This window comes from Bos mutus, chromosome 11, assembly GCF_027580195.1.
Source record: "Bos mutus isolate GX-2022 chromosome 11, NWIPB_WYAK_1.1, whole genome shotgun sequence".
In the NCBI taxonomy this organism is placed as follows: domain Eukaryota; kingdom Metazoa; phylum Chordata; class Mammalia; order Artiodactyla; family Bovidae; genus Bos; species Bos mutus.
Genome location: NC_091627.1, coordinates 46,800,568 through 46,816,697, shown reverse-complemented (window position 1 = coordinate 46,816,697; position 16,130 = coordinate 46,800,568). Strand labels below are relative to the sequence as shown.

Sequence of the window (16,130 nt, the reverse complement as noted above, 5' to 3'; positions counted from 1 at the left end):
CATAAAAAAAGAATATAGTATAGACAAGAGGTTTGAATATATAGTACAAGAAGGAATCACTATTCATATAAACAGCTCCTAAAATAGGCATAAATGAACAGAATTCAAATCATAAGATGTAACACAATGACAGATACTGCAATGGCCAGATTATAACTGAAGTACAATCATAACTTCACATGCTAACAGTATGCAGAGTCTCAAAAAGCAGCAGTTTAAATGTACATACAAATATACAAGCAGAAGCTAATCAGTGTTTCTAAAATTAGTCATCATATATTCCCTTTGAGAATCAGATGAGAAGTATGAACTATTGCCCTTCAAAATGTACATAATGCACACTGAATCAGATGATATTTAAATTCTAAGACCTAAGTAATTTTACTTCTGTCACTGAGACAGGAAAATCCCCAAAAAGCTTTTAGCTGTATTTTAAGACAAAATTATTATCTAAGTTACATAAATCTATATATCAGTTCAGTCGCTCAGTCGTGTCCGACTCTTTGCGACCCCATGAATTGCAGCACGCCAGGCCTCCCTGCCCATCACCAACTCCCGGAGTTCACCCAAACTCATGTCCATCGAGTCGGGGATGCCATCCAGCCATCTAATCCTCTGTCGTCTCCTTTTCCTCCTGCCCCCAATCCCTCCCAGCATCAGAGTCTTTTCCAATGAGTCAACTCTTTGAATGAGGTGGCCAAAGTACTGGAGTTTCAGCTTCAGCATCATTCCTTCCAAAGAACACCCAGGACTCATCTCCTTTAGAATGGACTGGTTGGATCTCCTTGCAGTCCAAGGGACTCTCAAGAGTCTTCTCCAACACCACAATTCAAAAGCATCAATTCTTCGGCACTCAGCTTTCTTCACAGTCCAACTCTCACATCCATACATGACCACTGGAAAAACCATAGCCTTGACTAGATGGACCTTTGTTGGCAAAATAATGTCTCTGCTTTTCAATATGCTATCTAGGTTGGTCTTAACTTGTCTTCCAAGGAGTAAGCGTCTTTTAATTTCATGGCTATATGTAATCTATATATAAATCTATATATATTCTTTAAATATGGAAAGCATTTAATGATAAATTCCAATACAGTAAAAAAGATTCTGAAGTTTACCTTTTTATGTCCTATGACTAAAAGATTTTATATGAAAGGGTATGAAGAGAGATGTAAAGAGGTAACTCAAATCAGAATAGTAAGTCATTTTAAATGGTACAGAAAGTCACTTAAATGTCAAAATCTTTACTGTAACTTTATGTACAACTTTTTATATTTAATGAAAAATTAGTAAACACATGTAAAACTTTTCAAGTTTACATAAACGTGGGCAAAATCTCCCACCTACCTCAGGCCACTTCCCCAAAAGCAAACCTATTAAAATTTCTTGTGTGTTTTTCTAAAATTGTTCCAGACACTCACAAGTACAAAGAGTACATATACATGTATGTACATTCTCTTTTTACCACTGTTTTAATACACAGTGGGAGAATACACTGGGTACTTACTGTTTCTCTTAATAAAAAATCTACTACCGTTATTATTTAATAAAAACATATCTTGGAGGTTGTTACACATGAACAAAATATATCAGGTTCAGTCCTTCTCATGGCCACCGAACATTCTACTAGACGGTTTTCCCAAAACTCATTTAGTCCCACGTGACAGACATTCAGGGTCTAGTAGCATAGTGAGTGGTATATCAAACATTTTCATGTACATGTATTTAGAAGACAAATAACTAGAAAGAGAACTGCAATGTTGTTCTCCTAAAGTTACACCATACTCTGGTTAACAGAGTGTATTGTCAAACATAATGAGAATTACCTAATACGTGAAAACGATATAATGTTAGCTGAACTTACATTTAATTATAATCAAAGATAAGCATTTTTCAAATATTTATAAACCACTTTACACATTTTTTTCAATTTCCCTATGTCACCCTTATCTCTTTTCTGCTTGGATTCCAATAGAAGAGTTTTGATACAAACAATGAAAAAAATAGCAGTCAATCCAATTGTTACAGGGTGAAGTGTGTGTATGTATGCATACCAACTGTGCAAAGTGATTTCAAAAACTTACTCCAGAGGGAAGGAAAAAAGACCCAGGCAAGACCCTATGAAACCAACCAACCAACCCTAGACAACCTGTAACCTGATGTCTGTTATAGTTGGTACTCAAAATGTAAAAATTCCTGATAATTTGAAGTCTGTAGTACAGTCAAAAGTTAAACAGTAACAAATCACAGGAATACGCAAATAAAATAATCTTTCAAATATATTTATTTCATCTCATTAAACTATCCTTTATAAATATTTTAAGTTATTTCAGACTATATTACAGATTATGCCAGAATTTTTTAATAATTTCCTTTTTGGTGAATTCAAATTTTTGCCAGGATAAAATGCTAGATAAAATTAATACATAGTATCAATTTAAATGTGATGAATTTCAGTTTCAATAAACAATGCTTCATTACTCCTAGTTACTTATTCTATATTACTTAATATATCATTGTTCTCAATTTTGTCTTGCTATGAATAAAAATTAAAAATCAAAAATTTGAAAAAGTGTAAGTATATTAAAAGTTTATGTATATATGTTGTGATCATTAAGAATATGGATGAAACAAAAATATAATGGATGAAAGCAAGTATAAGGGGAGAAATGGCTATTTTAATAGCAATAATATATAAAATTAAAACCCTTAAGAATGAGCTTAACATATGATAAAATCTATATGCAAGTAACTCTGAAATGCTGAAAGATACAAAATAAAACAAATGGCATATCACAACTTGGATAAGAAGATAGCACTTTTCAAAATAATTATAACAATGAAAATAATATTTTTAAAGGTAAGTCAATGCTAAAACTCACATGGAAAAATAAATGAGACACAGATTCTTTAAAATATATATCAAGGATCAGCTTTGCCAGATATTAAGAAATGTTACACAGACACAAGGTGAAAAAAGAAAAGATATGAGTATAAAAGCAGGGACTAACAAATGTTTTCTCAATGCACCAGACAGTAAATATTTTAGGATTACAGGTGATACATTCTCTGTAACAGATATTGTATTCTGCCACTGCAGTGTGGAAGCAGCCACAGACAATATGAAAATGAACAGGCAAAGCTATGGGGCAAACAAACTACAAAATCCAGTGTCCAGCCCACAGGCTATAACTTTACCAATCCCTGGAATACAGATCATGACTATATACACAAAAAGGTCAGTCTACAAAGTTCAGAAATTGGCCCAGTCAAGATAAAACTAGTGTCTGAAATCAGTGAAGAGAATTACTAAACAAATGGAATGGGGACAACACAACCAAAAATTGGGAGGGGAAATACTGCGTATGTATATGATAAATTCCTATTGGATCGAAGATTAAAAAACAAAATTGAAACAAAATGTACAGAAAGGAACTAAAGGTGAATTCTGTTATAATCTTGAAATGCATTTCAAACCATAACACAAAAGCCACAGGCCATTAAGAACTTAAACCACAAGTCTGAAACCACGTACTTGAAACTCAACTGCAAAAACCACCTGAATTAAGCAAGGAGACATCAAAGCAGAATGTAGTCATAACTCCTAACAGAAAAAAAGTCCAATTTCACTGATATATAAAGATCTCCTACAAAAAAAAAGTAAAGCAATTGATAAATGGCAAAGAATATAAACATTCCCGGAAACAAAAAGGGTTCTTAAACACAAGATTTCCAACCTGATTCACATTAAAGAAATCCAAATTTAAAACATCAATGATAACACTTTTCACTCACTAGTTTAGCAAATAAAAAGGAGTTTAATACAACTAATTGAAGAGGATAAGGATAAGGACTTCCTTTCACTTAAAGGTGAAAAGATAAGGAATGATGCTGAAGTTGAAGCGCCAGTACTTGGACCACTTGTCGTGAAGAGCCAACTCACTGGAAAAAACGTTGATGCTGCGAAAGATTGAAGACAAAAGGAGAAATGGGTGGCAGAGGATGAGATGATTAGATAGCATCACCAACTCAATGGACATGCATGTATTTGAGCAAACTCTGGGAGACAGAGGAGAGGGAAGTCTGGCATGCCTCAGTCCATGGGATTGCAGAGAGTCAGACATGACTTACCAACTAAACAACGGCGAGCGGTCAAAGTGGCACTATCACACCATGAGCTACCATAAGTAAACCACACATAAACTTTAATGTAACAATTCTACCTACAAGTAGGAATTTATCCTACATAATGGTTTTGCACTTGGATGAAATGACTGTAAATAGGTTACCTGTTGTGGCACTGTTTGTAATGGAAAAGAATAGAAAAAGACAGTGCCTATGAACAAGAATTGGTTAAATAAACTACGGTACATGCATATAATAAAACACTATCTAGTCCTTAAAAAATTAAGTGCTTTATGTTACTTATATGGAATAATAATCTCCAGGACAAAATGTTAAGTGAAAAAAAACCAAGTCCATTTAGTATGATACATCTGTGGAAAAGAAAAGTGGAAAGAAAAATGTTTACTGTTTACAATTAGAAATTTATACAGAAAATGTATGATGTACCTGAGAGATAAGGAACTGCATGCATGAGAGACTGGTAGAAAGGGGAAAATGTATAGCATATCTTTTTTGAAAAGATATCAATTTTTTGAAATTTAAACCATATGGAAATGAGCCTATTCAAAAATTAAATTTAAAAAGAAGATAGTATAATAGAAAAAAAAACATTACAATGTTCAGGACAGAAGCACTGATTGTATAAATGATAATAATAGGAAAATGTCTCTTAATAAACCAAGAACCTCTAACTGACTAGCTCTCACTTCCTTTAATTATACCACTTGTACAGTAAGACAAGACATGGATTCACAGATTTGGTCCCCAATTTTTCCCATGTCTTGGTTTCTTTAGCTACAAAATGGTAACAGAATTCACCTTATCAGGGAGTGAGCACTTAGAACATATAATAAGGAAGTATTTAATAAATGTAAGCTGTTGATATTACCTGTGCAGCAGCCCAAATGCAGTCAATATGCTGAGTACTCAATCGCCCTTCAGCTGCCAAAAAATTCAAAATCACTTGGCATTGTTTGATAATCTGGGAAAGAAAACCTTATTATAGTTAATTTTTAAAAACTTTCTCTCTTAATAGAGCAGATAAGTCATATAAAAGTCCACAAACCTCAATATGTAAATTTGGTCCAAATATATGCTCTACCACATTGTTGCTTATAAGCCAGTCTGCAAGTTCTTTTGCAATGGACCTAAAGTCAAATAAAAAAAAAAGTTTATACATTTCAAAAACTATTAGTATCATTCTGTCCCATGTCTAAAAGCAGACTCAGGTGAAAACCCAAAACTGCTCACATACAAATTATAAGTGTTAGTGTGTTAGTCGCTCAGTCGTGCCCAACTCTGCGACCCCATGGACTGCAGCCCACCAGGCTCCTGTGTCCAGAAGATTTTCCAGGCAAGGATACTGGAGTATAAAGAAGTGACTATATACAATTAACTGTTAATAATACTACAAAGAGTAACTGAAACCGAAATCAAGAAATGACATTACTACCTAAATTTATGAACAAACAAAAAAATTCTGAAAAGTCAGGCTAACTAATACCAGGTGCATAGGGGAGAATACCAGGTACATAGGGGAGAATACCAAGGGTAACACCCAGAAAGCGATGCATTTTCTGACTCAAAGATCATGCCTTCCCATTATTTCCACAGTAGACACTGAAGCATTCAAGGAAGGTTTTCCCGTAGGTCTGCTATGGCTGGGCTTCCCTGGTGGCTCAGTGATAAAGAATCCGCCTGCCAATGCAGGAGATGCTGATTTAATCCCCGGGTTGGGAAGATTTCCCTGGAGATGGAAATGGCAATCCACTCCATTATTCATGCCTGGGAAATCCCATGAACAGAGAAGCCTTGTGGGCTATACAGTCCACAGAGTCACAAAAAGTCAGACACTGAGTGATCAAGCACGAGCCACTATGAGTAGATATCATAAAAGTAGGTTACCAAAGTGTGGGGGGCGGGAAAGAAAACTCTCCAAGCCAAACGGTAACTCCCCTGCCTGATACTCAAAAAGGTTCTGCTAAAGAGTCGGGTATCAACTGACTGTTCAGAACACTTGGCTACATTTATCATGAACAATTCACCCTTCATTTCAAAATGTGAACTTTTTATTCCTAAACAGTTTTAGATTTTCCTTCATTTTTGGAAAAGAGCTAACAACTTTCTTTTAGAGTAATAAACCACTGGCACAGAAATTAAACTATTAGGTAGCTGGCCAAGTTCCTCTATCCATGGAATTCTCCAGGCAAGAATATTGGAGTGGGTAGCCACTTCTTCTCCAGGGGATCTCCTCAACCCAGGGATCGAACCCGGGTCTCCTGCATTGTAGGCAGATTCTTTACTGACTGAGCCACAAGGGAAGCCCAACAATACACAGTGTCAGTTTATCAGTTAATTTGTCTTTTATAGCTTTAAGATACGTGTGAAACATAATAAACTGAACATATTTAAAGTATATAGTTCAGTGAACTCAAGCTTACATATACATCTATGAATTCATCAGCACTGTCAAGACTACAAACACATCAACCCAAAAAGTTTCTTTATGCCACTTTATCTTTTCTCAGCTCTCACCCCCACTGCCCAGACAATCAGTGATCTGCTTTGTTATTAGTTTTCATTTTCCAGAATTTCATGTAAAAAGATACAGCATGTGGTTTTTTTATAATTTAGATTTTTTTTTCACTCAGCATAATCCATTTTCCTTCATTGTCATTAACCCATTGGTTTCTTTCAAGTTTGGGCAATTATGATTAAAGCTGCTGTAAGCACCCATGTGCAAGTTTTTGTGTGGATATAAGTTTTCAAATTCTTTGGGTAAATGCCAGGGAACAAGACTGCTGGATCATAAGGTTATGCTGAGTTTTGTAAGAAACCATGAAACTGTCTTCCAAAGTAGCACCAGTGATGAACAAGTGTTTCTACTGCTTTACTCTTTGTCAGTATCTGGTGTTACCAGTGCTGTGCATTTTGACTGTTCCAATAGGTGTGTAGTAGAATTTCATCGTTGTTTTGATTTGCATTTCCCTGATGTATGCATGTGTTCATGTGCTATCCGTATATCTGCCTTGGTGTAGCTGTCTGCTAAAGTCAGCGTATTTTCAATCTGATTTTCTTTCTGTTCATTTTCTTACTGTTAAATATTTAAGAGTTCTTTGTATATTCTGGATAACAATTCTTTATCAAATGTCTTCTGCAAATGTTTTCCCCTGTCTATGGCTTGTCTTCTCATTCTCTTGACACTGTCTTTCCCAGAGCAGAAGTTTTTTGAAGAAGTCCAGCTTATCAATTCATGGATCATGGTATGGTATTCAAAAGGTCACCACCATAGCCTAGGTCATTCAGGTTTTTTCCTATATTCTTTTAGGAGTTTTCTAGTTTTGCATCCTATGTTCAGGCATGTGATTCATTTTGAATTAACTTTTGTAAAGAGTGTGAGATCTACATCTAGATTTTTTTTTCCACTTGGTTGTCCAATTGTTTCAATACTTGTTTGTTGGAATACAAATACAATATTTGTTGGAAATTCTATCTCTGCTACATTGTACTGTCTTGGCACCTTTGTCAAATATCAGCTGACTGTATTTATATGGGCCTATTTCTGAGCACCGTATTCTGTTCCACTGATCTCTCTGTTCTATCACCAAAACTGCACTGTCTTGATCACTGTAAATTTAGAGTAACTGTTGAAGGTGGGTAATGTCAGTCCTCCAACCTTCCAATACACTGAAGAGCAGTGGTGAGAAGGGATACCCTTTCTTTGTTTCTGATCTTAGTGGAAAAACTTTGACCTTCACATCATTAAGTATGGTGTTAGCAGTAGGAGGTTTTGCAGATGGCCTTTATCAGGTTGATTTAGTTCCCTTCTGTGCCTAATTTACTGAGAGTTTTTACCATGAATGGTAAAGTCTGACTTTGTCAAATTTTGACTTTACATTAATTGACTTTGAAATGCTGTACCAGCCTTGAATACCTGAGATAAATCTCACTTGGTTGTGATGTATCATTCTTTTTATACCTTGTTGGATTCAATTTGCTAATATTTTCTAAGGGTTTTCATATGTTTGTTCATGAGAAATACTGGTCTGTAGTTTTCTTTTCTTGTAATGTCTTTGTCTGGTTTTGCTATTAGGGTAATGCTGGCCTCAATGAGTAAGGAAGGCTTCCTTCTGCTATTTTCTGAAAGAAACTGTAGAGAACTGGTATAATTTCTTCCTTAAATATTTGGTTAAATTTACTAGTGAACCCAACTGGGCCTGGTACTTGTTTTGGAAAGTTATTAATTGTTGATTCACTTTAATTGATCCAAGCCCTTTCAAATTAATTCTTTTAAAAATTTTTAAATGGTTACCACAGAAGAACACCTAATGAAAAAAGTAGTGTTACATATACTGTGGGTAAAAGAAAATAGGTTTCAAAACAGGATGTGTAGTGCAAAGATTCCAAGTTTTTTCAGCAACATAAATTATACACAGAAAAACCGGGAAGAAATTAAAATTCCTTTTCTTGTTTATCCACAAAAGAATTATTTTTAATTTTAAAATTATTATAAATATTTTTTAAAAGAAGCTATGAATTAGACATATGGCCTCAAAGGATCAAACATGAAAATAAAACTACTAGTGGTATATTTTACCTACTTCTGAGTAGGCTGACAGAAGCTATGATCCACAAATGAACTCCATAGAAAAAGACAATTTAACAACTAAAAATAATTCTTTCAGTTCCTTGAAAAACATTCAGAGTAAGTGTAAAATTGGACAACATTATCAATAACAACCATTCAGGACCCTGGAAACATACACACAACTGGGACTCCCATAAGGACTAAGGGGAGCAAGCAGAAAGAAAATTTGAAGAAATTATGGTCAAACATCCGAAATTTGAAGAAAAATGTTCATCTACACATTCAAGAACCATAATAAACTCCAACTAAGATAAACACAAGGATATTAACGCCCAGAGAAACCACAATCAAATTCTTAAAAGCCAACGACCAACAGAAAAATCTTAAAAACAGCAAAAAAAAATAAATAAATAAACATGTACAGAAGAACTACAATAAGATTAACAGCAGACTTTTTATCAGAAAATAGAGCTATACTGAAGCAATGTTCCTATATTTTATTAGAATTGTTATTAATCTGAAGTAGACAGTAATAAAGATGCATATTGTAACCCATAAAGCAACCACTAATTTTTAAAGTATAAAAAAATAGAATTAAAATGGTATACAGTTGGTTCTCTGTATCCATGGATTCTGCATCCATATATGCAAACAAAAAAGGATCAAAAATATTTCTTAAAAAAATTCCCAGAAGTTCCAAAAGGCAAAAGTTGAATTTGCCACATGCTGACAACTATTTACATAACACTTAAATTTTGGTATCCTCAGGTGGTCTAGAACCAATTCCCAACACATACCAAGAGACAACTATACTACTATATACACTGCAAAATAAGGCAGTAAAGGAGAAACAGAAAAAAAATTTTAATTAAGACATAAAAAAACCAAAAGCAAAATGGCAGGCATAACTCCAACTATACAGTGACTGAATTAAATAATACAATCATAAGGGAGTACTGTGTAAGAGTAGATTTTTTTTCCCAATCCAACCAAATGCTGTCATCAAGAGATGTATGTTAGATCCAAAAATACAAACAGGTTGAAAGTAAGAGGAAGGAAAAAGAGTTAACATAATAAAGTTACACTGACTATACTAACATCAAATGAAATGAACTAAGCCAAATATTGTTTTAAAGAGACGAAGACGGACATTTTAGGATGATGAAAGGATGAAATTATCAACATAACATAGTAACTATAAACAGAGTGTACCCAACAAAATGTCCTAAAGTACATGCAGCCAAAACCAACAAAAATTGAGAGAGAAAAAGAAATACAGCCAATTCTCATCACCCCTGGTAGTTGTATCATACAATGTCACTGCACTGAGTTAGCTAATACTGAACCCCTGAATATTTTTCTTAGATTACTATTACCCACCGCTTTAATGAATAAAAGGAACATGTTATTAGCATCAAGTGCTTCCTAGAGTGGGTTCTCTTTAAAAGAATGACTCAGTGCAATAATATGACTCATTGGTTAGACTGACTGAAAGAAGACACAGACTTTGATTAAATGCAAATCTCACATAGTAACATTAAGTACACAATTTGGTCTACAATTCATTTGCAGAACTTCTTCAAAGAAATATTGTTTCACAAAACGAATATTTGTTTTGAAGTTTCCACTTCAGTCAGAACAATGCAAAGGAGACTTTTCCCTTTATGTAAAACTGTCATCATAAAAAGTTCATCAACACCCTTCCCCTTCCCCATTCCCTCTGGAAAAAGAGACATGGCTCTCATTTAAGTGTTACCATGTTGTTTTCTTCGATACTCTTTTTCTAAACACTTTTTATAATTGAGGTACAACGGACAAACAACATGATTAGTCCCAAATGCACAACATGATGATTCAACATTTGTATATATAGCTAAATGACTGTGTAAGTATATACCTAAATTATAGTAAGTCTAGTTAACATCCACTATGATGGTGTTACAAAATTTTTTTTTCATTTGTGATGAGGACTTTTAAGATCTACTCTAACAATTTTCAAATATGCAATACAATATTATTAACTATAGCCACCATGCTATACATTACCACTCCTACAACTTACTTATTTTGTAACTAGACATTTGTATCTTTTGACCTCCCTCACCTCTTCTGCCCTCCTCTGACCTCCACACCTCTGACAACTACCAATATATTCTATCTTTGAGCTTAGGGTTTTTAGTTTTTCAAGTCTGTATATAAATGAGACCATATGATATCTTTCTGACTTATTTCACTTAGTATAACGCCCTCAAGGTCCATCCATGTTACCATAAATGGCAAAATTTCATTCTTTTTATGGGTGAATAGTATTCCATTGTATATTCTATTTCACCATAGAACTGAAAGAACAAATAAATACAGTCAATTCTCATTTTTTACTCATGGCAACTGAATCCTATAAAATCTCTGCACTGAATAAACTCATATTGAATTCTTGAATATCAAATTTAAAAAAAAAAGAACTTCTTTTCAGATTCTATTTTCGTGTTACAAAAGAGAAAATGAGCATCAGAAGTGTTCAGTGACATGGCTCAGTTCAGTTCAGCTGCTCAGTCACGTCCGACTCTTTGCGCCCCCATGGACTGCAGCACACCAGGCCTCCCTGTCCATCACCAATTCCCGGAGTTTACTTAAACTCATGTCCATCGAATCAGTGATGCCATCCAATCATCTCATCCTCTGTCGTCCCCTTCTCCTCCTGACTTCAATCTTTCCCAGCATCAGGGTCTTTTCCAATGAGTCAGTTCTTTGCATCAGGTGGCCAAAGTATTGGAGTTTCAGTATCAGTCCTTCCAATGAATATTCAGGACTGATTTCCTTTAGGATGGACTGGTTGGATCTCCTTGCACTCCACGGGACTCTCAAGAGTCTTCTCCAACACCACAGTTCAAAAGCATCAATTCTTCAGTGCTCGGCTTTCTTTATAGTCCAACTCCCACATCCACACATGACTACTGCCCCAATATCAAGTACTAGACGTGAGACTCATATCCCTCCAACTGGCCCAGAGTCACAGCTTCTTGCACTATACTGCACGGCCTCCTACCACTTCCATCCCCTGGTCCTTTCTAAACCAGTGCTAAAACAAGAAAACAGAGCATCACTTTATATGACTTCAGCTGGGAATGTGCACGTTGGGAGACTTTCTTATTGCTCTGTGCATTTCAGCAAGACTATGAAGAACCAAAAGTATTGATTTGGGGGTTACAAATAAACTGTAGCACACAGGCAAATTAATAAAAACAGAATCCACAAAATGAGGATAAACTGAAGTCAGAGACTTCAATCCCCTACTTTTAATAACAGATTGGAACAAGTAGATAAAAAAATCAACAAGGATACTGAAGACAAACATTACGAGTTCACTAGACCTAAGAGACACCTAAGGACTTCCCTGGTGGCTCAGAGGTTAAAACATGTGCCTGCAATGCGGGAGACCTGGGTTCGATCCCTGGGTCGGGAAGATCCCCTGGAGAAGGAAATGGCGACCCACTCCAGTATTCTTGCCTGGAGAATCCCATGGACGGAAGAGCCTGGTGGGCTACAGTCCATGGGGTTGCAAAGAGTCGGACACGACTGAGCGACTTCACTTTGACTTTCAAGAGACACCTATAGAACACTCCATACAACAGCTGAATAAATTCTTCTTAAGCACACATTAACATTCTGTGGTACAGATTATATGTTAATCTGTAAAACAAGACAAATAACCCAACTAAAAACTAGGCCAAAAAGTGAACAAACAATTCACCAAAGAAGAAACAGAATGGCAAATAACCATATAAAAAGATGCTCAGCATTACTGGTAATTAGGCAAATACAAATAAAAGTCATAATGAAATGACACTAACACCCACTATAATGGCTATAATCAAAAATACAGGTAAAAACAAGTGTTGATACGATTGGGGAAAACTGAAACCTTCATATATTACTAGTGGAAATATAATACAGGAATGCTGGAAAACATTTTGACAGTTTCTTTAAAAGTTAAACATAAAATGACCTTACAAACCAGCTGATCATACCTATGTATCTACCAAGAGAAATGAAAACATATGTCCAAAAAGACTTATACACAAATATTTAAAGTAGCATTATTCATACTAATCAGAAAGTAGAAACAATCAAAATATCCATCAATTTGGTAAAAGAATAAACAAAATGTAATAAAGCTATATAATGTAACACTATTCACCAATAAAAAGGAATGAAGTACTAATTCATACCACAACATGAATGAGCCGCAAAATAAACAGTGTAAGTGAAAGGTGGCAATTGAAAACAAACACTATCATATGATTCCATTTATAGCAAACCCCCAAAATGGGCAAATCTACAGACAAAGATTATTAATGGGGATGGGGATAAGAATGGGGATTGACCCACTGCTGGGCATACACACCAAGGAAACCAGAATTGAAAGAGACACGGGTACCCCAATGTTCATCGTAGCACTGTTTACAACAGACAGAACATGGAAGCAACCTAGATGTCCATCCACAGATGAATGGATAAGAAAGCTGTGGTGCATATACACAATGGAATATTATTCAGCCATTAAAAAGAATACATGTGAATCGCTTCTAATGAGGTGGATCAAACTGGAGCCTATTAAACAGAGTGAAGTCAGAAAGAAAAACACCAATACAGTGTATTAACGCACATATATGGAATTCAGAAAGATGGTAACGATCACCCTACATGAGAGATAGCAAAAGAGACACAGATGTAACGAAGAGTCTTTGGGACTCTATGGGAGAAGGCAAGGGTGGGATGATTTGAGAGAATAGCATTGAAACATGTATATTATCATATGTGAAACAGATTGCCAGCCCAGGTTTGATGCATGAGACAGGGTGCTCAGGGCTGGTGCATTGGGATGACCCTGAGGGATGGGATGGGGAGGGAGGTGGGAGGGGGGTTCAGGATGGGGAACACATGTACACCCATGGCTGATTCATGTCAATGTATTGCAAAACCCACTACAATATTATAAAGTAATTAGCCTCCAATTAAAATAAAAAATTAATTTTAAAAAACAAACAACAACAAAAAAAGAATGGGTATTGATGTAATTCCCTGGCAGTCCAGTGGCTAAGGCTCTGAGCTTCCACTGCAGGGGGCATAGGTGCAATCCCTGGCCAGGGAACTAAGATCCCACATGCCATGGTACAGGAGGGGTGGGGGGGATACAACTGACTACAAATGGGCAAAAGGGATCCTTCTGAAGTAATATAAATGTTCTACAACTGGACTGTGATGAAAGTTGTACAACTCTGTAAATTTACTAGAATTCATTATAAAAACAGGTGAGTTTTATGATATGTGCATTATCTATACCTTAATAAAACTGCTTAAAAAGACAGACACAAGTCACAGGCTCCAACAATGAATTTGCTCCAATCTTTCCACACTGTACAAACTCTTCTCTTTCCAACTTAAAATATCTCTACTAACTATTCCTCAAAACTTTTAATCCCCTCCCTCTTAAGCATGTCTTTAGTATGTATAAACTTCACACATTTTTTAAATGGAATTCCTTCTTACTCTCTATCCACAGGAACATAAAAACCTAGCCTGTACATGTAGGGTTACTACACTGGTGAGTTCAAGACTTTTAATTTCTGTCTTTTTGCAGGGATGGGGAGTGATTACTTCATTGGCAATTTTAAAATTCTCTTAAAGGCAGTCTGAAGGGGTGCAAGGGGATGCACTCAGGTGTCAAAAAGGGAAATACAGACATGTAGTTTAATATACATTGGATATAATCTACTTACTATCTTGACTGTGTGAAACAGTACTCCTAGTATGAACCAGAATTTATAAAGCTACTACCCATTCTGGGCCACACATTTTAAGGGGACTTAAACTGACTAAGAATGTTGCCAAAAGTGAATGACCCGCCTGGCCATATAGCTAATAACCATAATATGTGAGAAAAACAAAGTACAGGCATAGTCTCTGGTTTCCAAACTCATGAAGGGATGGGTTCAATGGAAATTAGCTCCACAGAGCAGAACTAACATCAATGCATAAAAGTTATAGTAAACCAAAAATATGACTCATTCATATCATTACTAATTTTCTAACACCTTAAAACTGTGTAACTCTGAGGAATTCTCTGGCGATCCAGTGGTTAGGATTCCACACTTTCACAACCAAGAGTGTGGGTCTGATCCCTAGTCAGTGGCTCAGAAGTAAAGAATCTGCCTGCCAAGCAGGAGACTTCAATCCCTAGGTTCTGGAGAATCCACTAGAGAAGGAAATGGCAACCCACTCCAGTATTCTTGCCTGGGAAATGCCATGAACAGAGGAGTACGGTGGGCTACAGTCCATGGGGTCACAAAAGAGTCCAACACAACTGAGCCACTAAACAACCACAGGGAACTAAGACTCGGCAAGCCGTGCAATGACACAGCAAAAATAAAACTAACGAACTCTGTTACAGCAGAAAATATTACTACCCAACTGAGATTTTAAAAAATGATTTCTATACTGGATGGACAACTAAATAGAATATTAGAAAAATAAGCATTTCTAAGTACTTTAAAAAGCTGTAGGTTATAAAAACTACTTTTTCATATGTGAGCATCATGAACTTGGTTTTTCCAAAAAAAAAAAAAAGTTAAATGAGAGCTTTTCCTGCATCAAGTGCGGTTTCCGAAAACTATCAGTACCATATTCTTTACTATTAAGTTCTCCTGTATAGTCTCTCTTTGTATTTTGTGAAAAATAACACTGTATGTTTTAAGTGTTGCAATATATTCCTCTGAAAGCTTATTAAAGGCTATACCACAAGGCAAAATATTTCCAGTGAACACTTCAAATCAAATAGTCACAGTTATATTTATCATATAAATAGCTACACACTGATATAGTGTACTTATGCATAAATTACTTACGTTTCTGTGTCTGATACCAATGATTCATTATTGCACACATCATTGAAGGTGTGAAGCTGATTCTATACAGAAAAGAAACATATTTTTCCAAAATTATTCTTGCATGTTAGCAACTGGCAAGAAACATAGTTTGACGTATTTGATATGCAGATCAGAAAGCAATAATCAGATCAAAATTATAAAATATAAGATCATCAGATATATACTTCCCAATTAGCCTATTTCATTTATCATTTTTAAACATGAATTCATTCCACAAGCAATACTTGGGCTTTATTTCACTGAGAATGTTAGAAAAAAGCTGAATAAGGGGGAAAAAATCACAAAAATTTAATGCAAAGCAGCAAGTAATGTGTCATTGCGTGCATGCCAAGTCACTTCAGTAGTGTCAGATTCTTTGCCACCCCATGGATTGTAGCCTGCCAGGCTCCTCTGCCATGGGGATTCTCCAGGCAAGAATACTGGAGTGGATTGCCACGCCCTCCTCTAGGGGATCTTCCCAACCCAGGCAC

General features: G+C 35.6%; 1 protein-coding gene across 7 annotated transcripts in view; it reads right to left on the bottom strand.

Annotated features, from left to right (window-relative positions):
• The window catches only part of USP34 (ubiquitin specific peptidase 34), a 241,112-nt gene that overhangs the window by 145,765 nt on the left and 79,217 nt on the right, over nucleotides 1–16,130 (bottom strand). For all 7 annotated transcript variants that reach the window (XR_011466043.1, XM_070379396.1, XM_070379401.1 and 4 more), the window contains exons 8-10: nucleotides 15,619–15,680; nucleotides 5,192–5,273; nucleotides 5,015–5,107 (exon numbers count right to left, since the gene is read on the bottom strand). Coding sequence is in view for 6 of the 7 variants with exons in the window: in XM_070379396.1 (XP_070235497.1) it covers nucleotides 5,015–5,107; nucleotides 5,192–5,273; nucleotides 15,619–15,680 (237 nt within the window). In the remaining variant the exon portion in view is untranslated. The remainder of the gene's footprint in view (nucleotides 1–5,014; nucleotides 5,108–5,191; nucleotides 5,274–15,618; nucleotides 15,681–16,130) is intronic.